At 37.5% G+C, this 12,517-nt stretch overlaps 1 protein-coding gene across 1 annotated transcript in view; it reads left to right on the top strand.

Annotated features, from left to right (window-relative positions):
• Positions 1-12,517, top strand: part of CTNNAL1 (catenin alpha like 1) — a 58,085-nt gene that overhangs the window by 26,871 nt on the left and 18,697 nt on the right. The window contains exons 3-8 of the mRNA XM_066184929.1: positions 825-1,012; positions 5,662-5,781; positions 7,937-8,026; positions 8,334-8,504; positions 9,522-9,722; positions 11,571-11,657. Of these exons, the coding sequence (XP_066041026.1) occupies positions 825-1,012; positions 5,662-5,781; positions 7,937-8,026; positions 8,334-8,504; positions 9,522-9,722; positions 11,571-11,657 (857 nt within the window). The remainder of the gene's footprint in view (positions 1-824; positions 1,013-5,661; positions 5,782-7,936; positions 8,027-8,333; positions 8,505-9,521; positions 9,723-11,570; positions 11,658-12,517) is intronic.

Raw genomic sequence — 12,517 nt, 5'->3', positions numbered from 1 at the left:
CAGGCTAGCAAATTGTTCTGTCTTTCCTGTATTGCGCTACTATCTAGAATACTCCAGAAGATTCAGTTGGATAGGGTCTGTGTTTCTTTCTCAGATAAGGAAATCCATCAGCTGCAGTGGATATAGAGTTTTTTGCCTGCATAGAAAATAAAAAATTGGTCAATTTAGCCTATTTAACTAAATGCAAGTTGAATAAAAAGATAGTGATGAACTGAAAATTAGCACTTCTTTGCCTTTTTTTTTCCTCTCCTCTCTTTGACAGTGCCCTGTTTAGTGGTTTTGAATGTAAAGTGCAGTAGTCTCACTATAATGCTTCAGTCCTCTAAGCTGTAAAGTTATTGTTTGGAATTTCTTTATTATTCATGCCTGTAGACTTCTACAGGAATAGGAAACCCATAAATTATGGGAATGCTTACTGAAATTTGGAAACTGGAGGGAAATTTGTAGTTCTTTCTTCCTTGCTGCATTGATACTCAAGTGTGGACACTGGTGTGACTTCTGCTATTAAAATCAGAAAAATACCTCCCATTAATGTTTTCTCCCTCCACACTCCCTAATTCTGCCCATCACTCCCCCCTCAAATAGCTGTAGATTACTGTAAGAAAATTAGTGTATGTCACAGATGGAAGAATAAGGTAGTAGATAGTAATCCACACTTAAACATGGAGAGGGTGCCACCAACAGTCAGTCGAAGGAAGTGAAGTGAAGTGAAATAAAAAGAGTTCTCTGAAATTGTCTTATCCCTCAAAGGTAAAAGTTAAGAATGCTTAATAGCCCAGTATCTTTCTTCTAAGTATGGAAAGACTTTTATTTTTTTTTTCTAGGTGAAACAATTGCACAACTTACAGATGTGGCAAGCTTGGATCATCCAGAATCTGATAGCCACATAACAATCTTTACGGACAAAACGGGTGTGGTAAAAGCTGCAAGGTTGTTGCTTTCTTCTGTCACAAAGGTGCTGGTGTTAGCAGACAGAATTGTTATTAAGCAAATTATTACTTCCAGGAACAAGGTATTGTAGCTTCTTTTCTGTTTTGTTTAACTGATACTTGTCGTCAGTGCAAAATAGTGGTGGTAAATGTGATACTGTCGTTGTCTCTCTGGAGGAATTATAAAATAGAGAGAAAAAAATGAATGTTTTGCACATGTTTACTTACCAGTCATGTCACCTACATTGCTTTATACACTTATTATGCTGGAGAAGATGCTGTGTTATTGCTTATTTAACTTTAAATTTGCTGTGCGGTGAAAAATGTGTCTTGGTAAAATGGTCAATAAATTTTCTGCTTGCTAATGGCAGGATGTTTATACTGTCAGGATCAAGACAAGGAGAGCATTATGGCATCTAAGCAAAAATCTGTGAGGAATCCACATGAATGTCTGTGCCAGTGAAGTGAGGTTTATCGATTAAAAGGTTTTTGTGCGGTTTAACTTAGGTCTTAACTTAGGATGAAACAACTTGGTTGTTTCCATAATGTTTAAATAATGTATGAAGGCCATTTAAGCTCAAATGTAATCTATTTCATGCAGTGCAGACTTGACTGTCTTGCCTGTAGGATATTCCGTTTTTTCTTCACAATGTGCTAAAACAAAAATAGAAAAATTCTATGTTTGAAAAATGAGAACCTGATAAGGCCTGGAGTTTTCCATTAATTTTGAGCTTGTAATCCAGAGCAGTGCCCCTCTTTCCACTTTTAACTCCTCACGCTGTCTCTATTCTTTTGTCCCAGTTTACTTCCCAGACCTGCTGGTCTCTGTTTTGCAACACCTAGATCCAAGAAACTTAGTTCAGATCAGGATTCAAAAACAGTGAAATTACCTGCTTCTCTCTGGCATTAGACGTGGCAGCACTGATCTGCTGTCTTTGTGCTCATTTCTTCTCCCAGTCGTTGATTCAGTTGGCAGCAGTTTTATCAATATCAGTTTGCTGAAGTTCCTTGCAGCTTTGGTCTTTTCTTGCTCTAAAGACCAGAATGGTGCATTTAATATCTTCTCCTGCTTTTCTGCTGTCATCTGCAGCCAAAATTGGTGGGTTTAGGCTATGGAAAAGCTGTGCAAATGCATGTATGATCAAAGGATAAGGAGGGATATATCCTTTCAGGAGCAGGCTAGGTTTCTGATAATTTTAAAAATATATGAAAATATTGTCATATATACACTGATGTGAATATAGTAAGCATAGGTGCAGCATTTAATTTTGAAAGCATTTCAAGCAATCTTGTAGTCCAGAGTAAGTGTATCTGACTTGGACTGCTATAGGCATAGAATCATAAAATATCCTGAGTTGGAGGGGACCAAAGTGCAGCTCCTGGCCCGGCACAGGACACCACAAGAGTCACACCATGTGTCCAAGAGCACTGTCCAAACTTGAACTCTGTCAGGCTGGTGCTGTGACCACTGCCCTGGGGAACCTATTCCAGTGGCCAAACATACTCTTGGTGAAGAACCTTTTCCAGATACCCGATCTAAACTTTCCCAGATAAAACTTCAGGCCATTCCCTCAGGTCCTTTTACTGGTCCTGTCACAGAGAAGAGATCAGTGCCTGCCTCTCCTCCTCACAAGGAAGTTGTGACTGCAGTGAGGTCTTCTCTCTGTCTCCTCCAGGCTGAACAGACCAAGTGACCTCAGCTCCTCTTCATGTGGCGTCCCCTCAAGGCCCTTTGCCATTTTTGTTGCTCTCCTCTGGACACTCTCTAATGACTTAATATCCCTCCTATAGTGTGACACCCAGAACTGTCCCCAGCACTGGAGGTGAGGCCACCGCAGAGCAGGACAACCCCCTCACTTGCCCAGTTGGCCATGCTGTGCCTGATGTGCCGCAGGACACAGCTAGTCTTTGTGATCTCCTGGGTTTTACTGTGTTCTCCTTTCTGTGCGTAGTGCACATGTTTAGGAAAGTCTGATTTTGTCTGTGGTACTGGTAGAGTAATTCACATCTCTGAGACCAGATTAAACAAATGATGATGCCTTAGACAGGCCTAATATTTATATAGGCCCTAATTTTTGCACACTCCTGAAAAGTGTGGCAGACACTGCTATGATGGATAGCAAAGAGGTTCTTCCTGTAGGAGACACTGCGATAGAGGGATAATATGAGCAGAATTTTAAGAAGTGCACACAAATACTCTGAGACAGTGTAGTATAATATGGCAAAGAGGATGTAAAGGTAGGAAGAGGATCATGTGTACTGCCAACTGGAGAAGATTCTGGCTTCTTGAAATGCGTCACTGTTCCAGAAGTTCTCAGCTCCTTTTTTATCTTAGAGACTGAATGCCCAATGTTAAATTTCTATTTTTTTTTTCCCCTGCCTATTTCTGAACACCTTTTTTTTCCTTTGTCAGTCTTCCTCATGTGAAAAAAGGAGTCAATCAAGGGCAAAGGATAGAAAAACAGATGAGTGGTTGGACATCCAATCCCTCAGACAAATGAAGTGATTGAGATCTTCCAGAATGGTGATCCGTTCTGGACTACAGCCTCTGGCTGATGATCCCCAGTGATCCTGTTCCTGCTTCCCCATTCTTTGCACCATATATGCTGTCCTTGTGTTCTTGGATTGCATACCTTTTCTTCCATACCTGCCCACATCTTTCCTACCTTACAAAATCAGTTTTGTTGTCCATCAGACTTAGTCCCTGCATCAGTGAGCTTAAGGTTTTTCTCCACTCACTGTCACCAGTCAGGTTAGGAGAGCCAGAACAATAAGTAGGGAAGTGACAGATAGTGGGGGAGTTGCTGCACTGTTTATTTTGGATCAAAATATGGATGTGCCCTGAAGTGATGTCAGCCTACAACTGCTGTCTGCGAGGCAACATTCGTCCTGCAGCAGTAGCTGTGCCATACCTAGTGCTAATTTAGATGTTAATAAGAGCTTAAAGCCTTGCATTCTTTACAATTTTTAACCTTTTAATTAAAAAAATGTATGTCTTCATTGCTATTTGCATGTTTCTTGTTGTAAAAGTTTTAAAACAAAAATTTATGAAGACATCACAGGTATTTTGCATTGTATCAGCATCTTGAGTAAGCTTTAGACAAATTTAGAGCTGTCTGTGCAGTTTTTCAGAATGTCAGCTCTGCCTGAGACGTTTAGAATTATTCAATGTAATGGAAATGCATGTGCTTTCACTGAAATTTCTATTTGACAAGAAATTTGTCATGAGAGAAACATAGAAAACTGTAACAGAGTTGTTTGCAACCAAGGTCAGACTCATAAAGGACTACTTTTGCTTAAACCTAGAATGGTTGAGCATCATTAATGTTTTGCTTTTTCTATTCTTAGAAGAGAAAGTTGGACCTTAGCTTGTATGTTTTCCTCTTTTATCCACATTTACTTTTCTACATCCTCACTTTCCTAGTCCTGTGGTTCTCTCCTTCCATTCTCATACTGCTCTTTTCTCATTTTTATTCATCTTCTCCAGCCTTTCTCATGCATCAACACCTCAATGAGGAAAACTCCTTGTTTCTGCAGCCTTTGTGGAAGTGGCTGCCCAACATCATGTACTCAAACAGATGCTGCTGTCTAATATTGCTTGATAAAACAGTGAATTCCACAGCAGTTTGCAGGGTTTAGTGGGACAATTGCTTTACTTAGGTTACAACTGAGACTGAGTGGCTGCTCTGCCACAAACAAATGGTTGCTTCTAGAAGAGTTTGGCAGGGTTGCGGGGAAGGGGTACTTTGGCATAACCAGGTGTGTATACTGATTTGTAGTTGGGGGAAAGATAGTTTTGGCATAGAAAAGGAAAAATCAGTTGAAGTTTCTCCCTTTCAGGTACAGTCTGTTAAATTTTCATACAATGTCCTTATCTTCCATCTGAAAGACAATACAGAACTGCTTTGAGTGTTTTCTCTTCTGAAGACATTTAGTGGATTTGAAAGATCACTTTGAGATTAACAAGTATATATTTAACCTGAAAAAAGCAAATATTAATTTCTGTTATAATCATACTGTAGTGACTTCACAGGATACCTTCAGTAATCAGTAATTTATAAGCTGTATGATAGTCTTTGCTGAATGTTAAAAAAAATGCTGATTTTACATGCTGTACTGTATCTTGAGTAAGAGTTTGATACAACTTGGGTATATTTAGTTCTTTGTTTTATATGCAACTATTAAAAATCTCCAGAGTCAAAGTAGGATGTTATGGAAAATATAAAACTATAAATTCACTTATTTCTAACTTTTTTGTTCAGTTTTGTTGAACTCTTCTTGCTTTTTTTAATATTCAGAGCCACTGAAACACAAGTCTGTGCAACTCTGATTTTAGCCTTTAAAAGTTAGGCATCTGAAATGGAGAGTTACAATACGGTGATATATCATGGGGATATAATCTGCACTTGTTACTGTCATATTAAATTTAAAACCACATTTTTTCCTGAATCTGGAAGCTGAATCCATTAATACTGTTATTCTTAATACTGTGAGGAGCAAGGAAAATGTTTTTTGAGGGCTGACAACACATGACTCACTTTGAATGAAGCATGATAATTAACTTACATTTGATTTCTGGCTGTTGAGTTATTAATTCTTAAATAATAACAAAATATATACTTTTTAAAGTACACAACTTAGAAGTTTCTGCAAATAATAGTACTCCTAGTTCAATGATAATGGTTTTTGTCTGGCATCTTGATAATCTACAGTGTTTTCCCTTATCTTGCAGGTTCTTGCAACAATGGACCAACTAGAAAAAGTCAGTAGTTTCCAGGAGTTTGTACAAATATTCAGCCAGTTTGGAAATGAGATGGTGGAGTTTGCCCATTTAACAGGAGATCGGCAAAATGTAAGTGTTAGTAAAAGGTTGTGAGCAATGTCACACAGTATCATCATCATCTTATTATCAGGAAGGTATGGGTTCTTCTGGGATGACAAAAGAAAACAAAACGATTGCTGGTATCCTGTAGCCTGCCCTCTTCCTTGCTCCACCTAAAACACACCTTTTGATTTTAAAGCTCAGCCTGAGAAATATGGCTGCATTGTTTTTGCCCTGCGTATCTTCCAGAAGCCTGGGTGTGTGTTATTTGCATTGTCTTTAGGCTTCAGTCATTGTCTTTTGGCTTTGACTTTTCTGGCTCATTACTCTGGTAGAGAGTTTGTCTGTTGTTACTTGACAGAAGTATTTGATGTTTACATGTAGTGAAAGGATGTCATTGTTTTAGGAAACTCCAAATGGATTCTAATAAAGCATCTGTTTGGTGGCTTATTAGGTTTTTTGTTATTATTATTCTGGAATATTTTTCTAGGTTTAGGGTGAAACCTTCTTTTGTTTGGGCAATGAGTTTTAGTTCTCACATGCAGCTACTCTTTCAAAGCCTTTCATTCATACCAGAAGCTTTTTTCCCCATACTTCCATGTAAATTTAACGGTTTGCTGGGGCTTAAGACTTCTGCTGTGAGTTCCAGTTGCTTTCCCTTGATAATCCTATCCTCTGTTCAGAGCTAAACTCGGATTTGATATAAATATATGGAGTCCCTAATATCCAACAATATTCAGAATTTAGTTCCTATAAACAAACTGGCCATAATCATGTGTTTCCTTTTACTGTTAATGTGTGCATGCTTGGTGTCAAAGAACCATTACTGGGAAAGCTACTTAAAATCAAAGGAAATACCTGCTTAGAACTGAACTTTCTTTTTTTTCCCCTGAAGTATTTTTTCCCTGAAACAGTTGTTCTTTTGAAAGGGAAACATGCATTATTAGGAAGCTGTACTCTTTTCAAATGTGTTGGATTTTCAGTGTGGAGCGATCTTCTGCCCTCCCCTCCTTGTCTACTTGGCTGTTTTGGAAAGAGTGCTACATTACCACTTTTTCAACTGTGTCAGGACTTTCATGATATGCTCAGTTTACAGTGTGTAGACTGCTGTGAGGCACTACTAGTTTCATGGGGAGGAAACATCCCTCATAGTATTTTTAAGTGTGCCATAAATTCTTGAGTGCCATCAGATTTATCAGAATGTAATGTCAGAATTTCAGAAATCAACTGTTTACTTGTTTGGTTGATTTGTTGGTTTGGTTTTTAATGTGATTTTCATCTTGAAGGTTTTCTGTAGTTGCTAAATACAAACATTATAAAAATGTCAGACTGCTGCCATGATTTACTTGGATGTTTTTGTTAATCTGGGGTATATTAGGATTAATTACATCCTGTAAACCTTCAGCTGGTCCCATTCAGTTGCCTGTTTGGCACTCAGCACTCAGCTGCCTTTGTGAGCAGCGGGAAGATTGTAGTTTTGTAAGTTCTTACCCTTGTTAGACCCTCTTGCATGTTGAGGGATTCATGTCTTGCCCTCTTCCCCCACATCCTGGTTTGGAGTCTAAAGTCTTCTGTTTTGATGAACTTTGCTGGTGGTATAGTTCAGTTTTGCATGTGTATCCATCTTTCCCTGGAAAGGTCTTGATAAGTTTCTGTACTCAAAGCAGAGAAATACCAAGGAATTGCTTTTTCAGCCTATTAAGACTTTTTTATTACTGGTATGTAGCAAATAAAACACTCAAATAGAAAAAAGATTTCATTTACATTTCCTCCACTGCAGTACAATGAAAAGCAGGTTGTTCTCTGTTTCTACCTTACCCTCCCCTCCATTTCAGAAAATGCTTCTTGTCAGCTATTCTTTTCACCTCATTTTTCTGTTTTATGAATAATGCTTTATGATAAAGGTATCAAAATTAGCAACAGTTTACATAACATGCTCTATATCTTTGAGATCTTCCTTCTTTGAAATCGGAACTGAATAGAGCTAAGAATAAATACGTAATTTATAATCTGTCTGAAAAGTTCTAGATCGTGAGTTAGGTGGAAAATAGCAGTTATCAGAAATTAGAAAGCTTTCTCACAACCCATTCACCTGCAAGAGAGTTTCCTTTTTCCAGTCTCACAAACAGTTAATATTTTAGATACTGTGTCATGTTTGTGCCTTTTTTTCCCCCCCCATGTTTAGGATTTGAAGGATGAGAAGAAAAAGGCTAGAATGGCAGCATCTAGGGCAGTTCTTGAGAAGTGCACTATGATGCTCCTGACTGCTTCAAAGGTGAGTGAGTTTGTGCACCCTTACACAGCTTGGCTAAATCACAAAGCATGGCATCTGCCAGGAGAGCTGACTGTCCTCTCTCAGCCCCACTTTAGATTTCATGCTAAAGAAGGGTAAAAGTGTAAAGAATGAGGAAAGAAAATCTTTGTATTTTGAGTAACAGTGTGAATTCAACTTAACAGTAGTTTTACAGAAAGAATTCCCATATTCTAAGTACATTCTTTAGACTTGCTTTAGCAGGAAGCATTCATTTCAATATACTGCATGTGTACTCTTTCATAATAGTTACTTTTCTTTCTTTAAAAAGACTTGTCTGAGGCATCCAGACTGTGAATCTGCTCGTATTAACAAAGATGGAGTTTTTCATCGTATGAGACTAGCTTTGGAACAGGTAATAGAAATTGTAACTGACTCTAGACCAAATGGAGAAAATGAAATGGCCCCCATCAGCATATATTCTGGCATCAAAGAATTCAAGGTAAGAGTAGAAATAACATTGTTTTCTACAGCCAATAAAGTAGCTCTTAACTAGGATTTTGTGGGGAAAAAAAAAAAAAAAGTGGTTTTAGATTTGAGATCATGGAGCTGCAGCTCTTCAGCAGCGTTGACTTAAATAAGTGTCCCAAAATGTTAAAGAATCTGTCAAGAGTTGACCATAATTTAGTAGTCATTGCCAAAATACGCTTCTCCTTCTGAATCAGTAGGCATTCAGAACTCTAATATTTTGTTGATGTGATGCACTGATATTGAATAAACTGAAGTATCAGGATCTGATCAGACTTTCATTAAAATAGTTGTTGTTTGAGAATTCTTGCTTTGTAAGTGTTAGTATTTTCAAAACTGCATGCAAAAATATTAATACAAACATTTAAAAGAGCAAACTGTCATTCAGAAGAAATGTTCTGAATTGAAATTGTATCCTGTAGCTCAGTGGACTTTTTTCCTCATAAAGACTTTTCCAAATTTCATACTCCATTAAGAACAGTTAATGAGCAACCGTGGCTTACTGCTTTTGAGCTTGTCACTTTGATTCAATTTATTTGTTTGTCTGCTTCCTCTCTTTAAATTTCAACTGAAATTCTTTCAGAGTGCCCCAAAGTATTCAATTTGCTACATGTACATTTTTAGAAAACTACTCAAAATGGATTACATGGATGTGAAAGGATCAAACAAAACTGGAATGCTTATTTAATTTCTGAAACTTACCGAACTTAGAAACTTTTTATTGACAGCAGTAGGGCAACAATGTGTTTGCTGTTATTCTTGATAAGGGGCTAGTAAACTGCTGATTGTATTATAACTTTTAAAAAACATCCCAAACCCCAAACTGCAGGTCTGGGCACAAGCAAATTGTTGGATTGCTTTGAAAATAGGGGAATAATTTTAAAAAGCACGAAGGACAAAAATAAAATGTAAAATTATGGATCTGCTTTCTGCGTTTGTGTCACAACTAAATCATGTAAATTTTGAAGGAAATGATGTGCTTCTTTTTCAGAATAAGGTGGAAGGTCTCCGTGAGAATCTTTATTTTCTCTCAAAAGAGAACCTTTCAACAATGCTGGAAGTTATCCTGGAACATACAGAAGACTTCACAGACTCTGCCTATACCAGTCATGAGCACAGAGAACACATTTTGGAGCTGTCTAAACAGGCTAAAATGGAACTAGAGCAGCTGGTTTCAGTGTGGATGCAAGCTGTAAGAGCTTTTTAGCAAAGTAAATCTTTTCACCTCTACTTTGAAAAGAAATGTTGAATGCAGTCTTTCTTCTGGTCTAGGAAGAAAGAACTGAGTGTATTGCTCACAGTGGGAGCTGATGACGGAAGCCACAGTTTTTTCTGTGCTTCTGCAGCTTCCATATGTTCTGTCCTCCCCTTACCCCAGTGGTATTGCTTCATTGATTCTTTGATGGCTAAATTAGGCTACTGATGGCAGTAGACTAATTTTAATGAAAATGTGAATGGAAACAAGAAGTATCAGTGCACAGTCTTAAACAGGGAAGTCTTTTGGTGGAGTAGTTCAGAGATTTCAATTGTCTTGATCCCACTGCACTAGGCACAGTTTTCTTTCTTGTTTTCAATGGAATATTGGAAACAGTTAAACTATTGGGAAAGGAAACACTGTATAAAGTTGACTGGTTTTTTTTGGAGCTTATGGAGAGAGAAGAGAAACAATAAGACAGGCTATTTTTGTTTGTCCTTTTTTACATGATTTAAATGATGGTAGCTTTTAGAGAAGCATGTTAAGCCTGCCTCTATCATTTATCTTACTTGTTCCTTGAAAATTATAGAAGATACGTGCAAAAGGGAAAGCAAAAGAGGAGATGGAAAACACAGCTTCTGGTTTTGATGCTGATTTGCTTTCAGTCATGCTTCTGGACATATGTGTAGCACAAAGTCTTATCAACACTCTGAAATATGACAGATGCGTCCTGGTATAGGATATTTACTTAACAGTGTATTTCTTATGAGAAAGCATTTTTGTTCCTTTTATCCTTTTTGAATCAGGTACTGCAGTCAGATGTCTTTAATGCAGTAGTGTAGTTTGAAGGGCATATAAGTCTTGCTGATAATACAGAATATTGTTATGGCAAACAAGACACTTACAGAATATTAGTTGCATAGACTCCCTTTGACTATAGGAGCTAAACCTGTGTTTAACTTGGTGTTGGTGGTTACCGCTGGTAGGCAACTGTGCAAGCACTGCTCAACAATAACTAACACCATGTTGTCAGCACTGCTTTTATCACAAATCCAAAGTAACTGCATGCCACATTTATAAAGCAAATTCATTCTATCCCAGCCAAAACCAGGACACTTGGTTATTTCTAAGCTCTATTACTGTTGGAAAATAATCACCTCTAAATAATTTACAGGCTACATTTCAGGAGATAGAAATGTGAGCCTAGTACAAGATTATGCATATGTATGATCTGTGAAAATACTTGGGTATGCACATGTATGCTTATGCATTAAGTATTTTCTTTAATAAATAACCCAGCCTAGTTGTAACTAAAGACACAGTAGCAGAAAAAATAGTAACAGCTCACTGAGGTGGATTTTTGGTTTCAGCTCAACAGCTTCATTGCAAAGTGAATGTTCTGAAGAACTATTTTATAATTCAATATAGAACATTTAGTATAACATTTTAGATATCACCTCATTTTAGAATGGTGTTTATGTTAAAAAAAAGCCTTTTTTAACTCTTGTTTTACTTTAGGATGGTCAGGTGGAAGATTTCTGGCAGATGTCGAGGAAACCCTTTTCCTGGAAAAAGCTCAATGAGGTTTTAGAAATAAATTCCTGTTGAATGCAAGCAGTCAATCAGATTGCATCACTATTGGTTTTAGATTGAATTTATTGATAGATATTTCTATAAAAGAATTTTTCAAGTAGAATATGCACAGGCTGCACAAGGAAAAGTATTTCATCTAGAAAGAACAGGCTATCTTCTAAAGCTTCTTGAGCTAATGACATATGATGTGAAGGTGGGGTTTGCTGGGTTTTTTTGTGTAATGTCTTGTTGGTTTCTTCCTTTGATTTGTAGCAAAACCAAAAGACAAAGGATCTCATGGAAGACTTGGAAGTAGCCATTTTAAAAACGTGCCAGTGCATGAATGATCTTAAAAGAGAGGTAAGTTTGAATTTCTTACTTTTTATATGTAAGGTTGTAAAATGGGATCCTGTACCCAAGAAAACTGTTGCCTGTTTATAGACAAGAGTAACCAAATCAGAATTATATCATGGAGCTAGCTACGTCATCTTTGTCCTTACTGATTAGAAATCTGTTAGCTGCATAGGCTCATTGCTAACACACAAAAAAGAAGTGTTTGGAAGTAAGTACTATGTATGAAATCATTATTTTAAATGTAAAGGCAAACTTCCCTTGGGGATGCATGCATCCCTCTTTGTGAATACATTTTCTTCTGGTGTATGCCTAAATTAATAAATTACATTTGCAGTTTATTTGTATTTAACCTGTCCTATTGATTTCCTTTGCAGAACTATGTTACGACAGTGCCTTATACTCAGGGCTGTTTTTTTCTCAGCAATTGGCAGTTGTGTATTTGTCTGTGGCAAATCCTTATTCTTTCCCTAAGTGCAAGTATGCTGAGGTCAGCTTGCATACACACATGGCCTAGCTGCCTCATTTGGTACATGGGATGGACTGCACTGGCTGCTCAGGGTCTTCACTCCTCCTATTAAGGATAGCATTGCTGCCTTGTCTGTTCCACAGAACTGAAGCAAATACAGAATCTGGTTTTTGGCAGCTTCCAAAATATTTGCACATCATTCAGCTATCTTTTTCAATTGCTTTAAGTTGCTGTTCTTTTAAACAGATGGAGAAATGAAGATTAAGAACAGTGAGAGTTTCAACACAGCAGTGCAAAGATGTTAGAGAAGTGTGCTGAACTTGCTTAGGCTGAGCTGTCAGCTGCTGTAACTGGAAAACCTCAACTGCTGAAAAAATCATGCTGCCCTTTTTTACCATAG

This window comes from Chamaea fasciata, unplaced genomic scaffold (genome assembly GCF_029207755.1).
Source record: "Chamaea fasciata isolate MVZ Bird 193981 ecotype frontalis unplaced genomic scaffold, bChaFas1.0.hap1 SCAF_1, whole genome shotgun sequence".
In the NCBI taxonomy this organism is placed as follows: Eukaryota; Metazoa; Chordata; class Aves; order Passeriformes; family Sylviidae; genus Chamaea; species Chamaea fasciata.
Note: the sequence above shows the minus strand (reverse complement) of the source record. Positions and strands in the feature narration are given on the sequence as shown.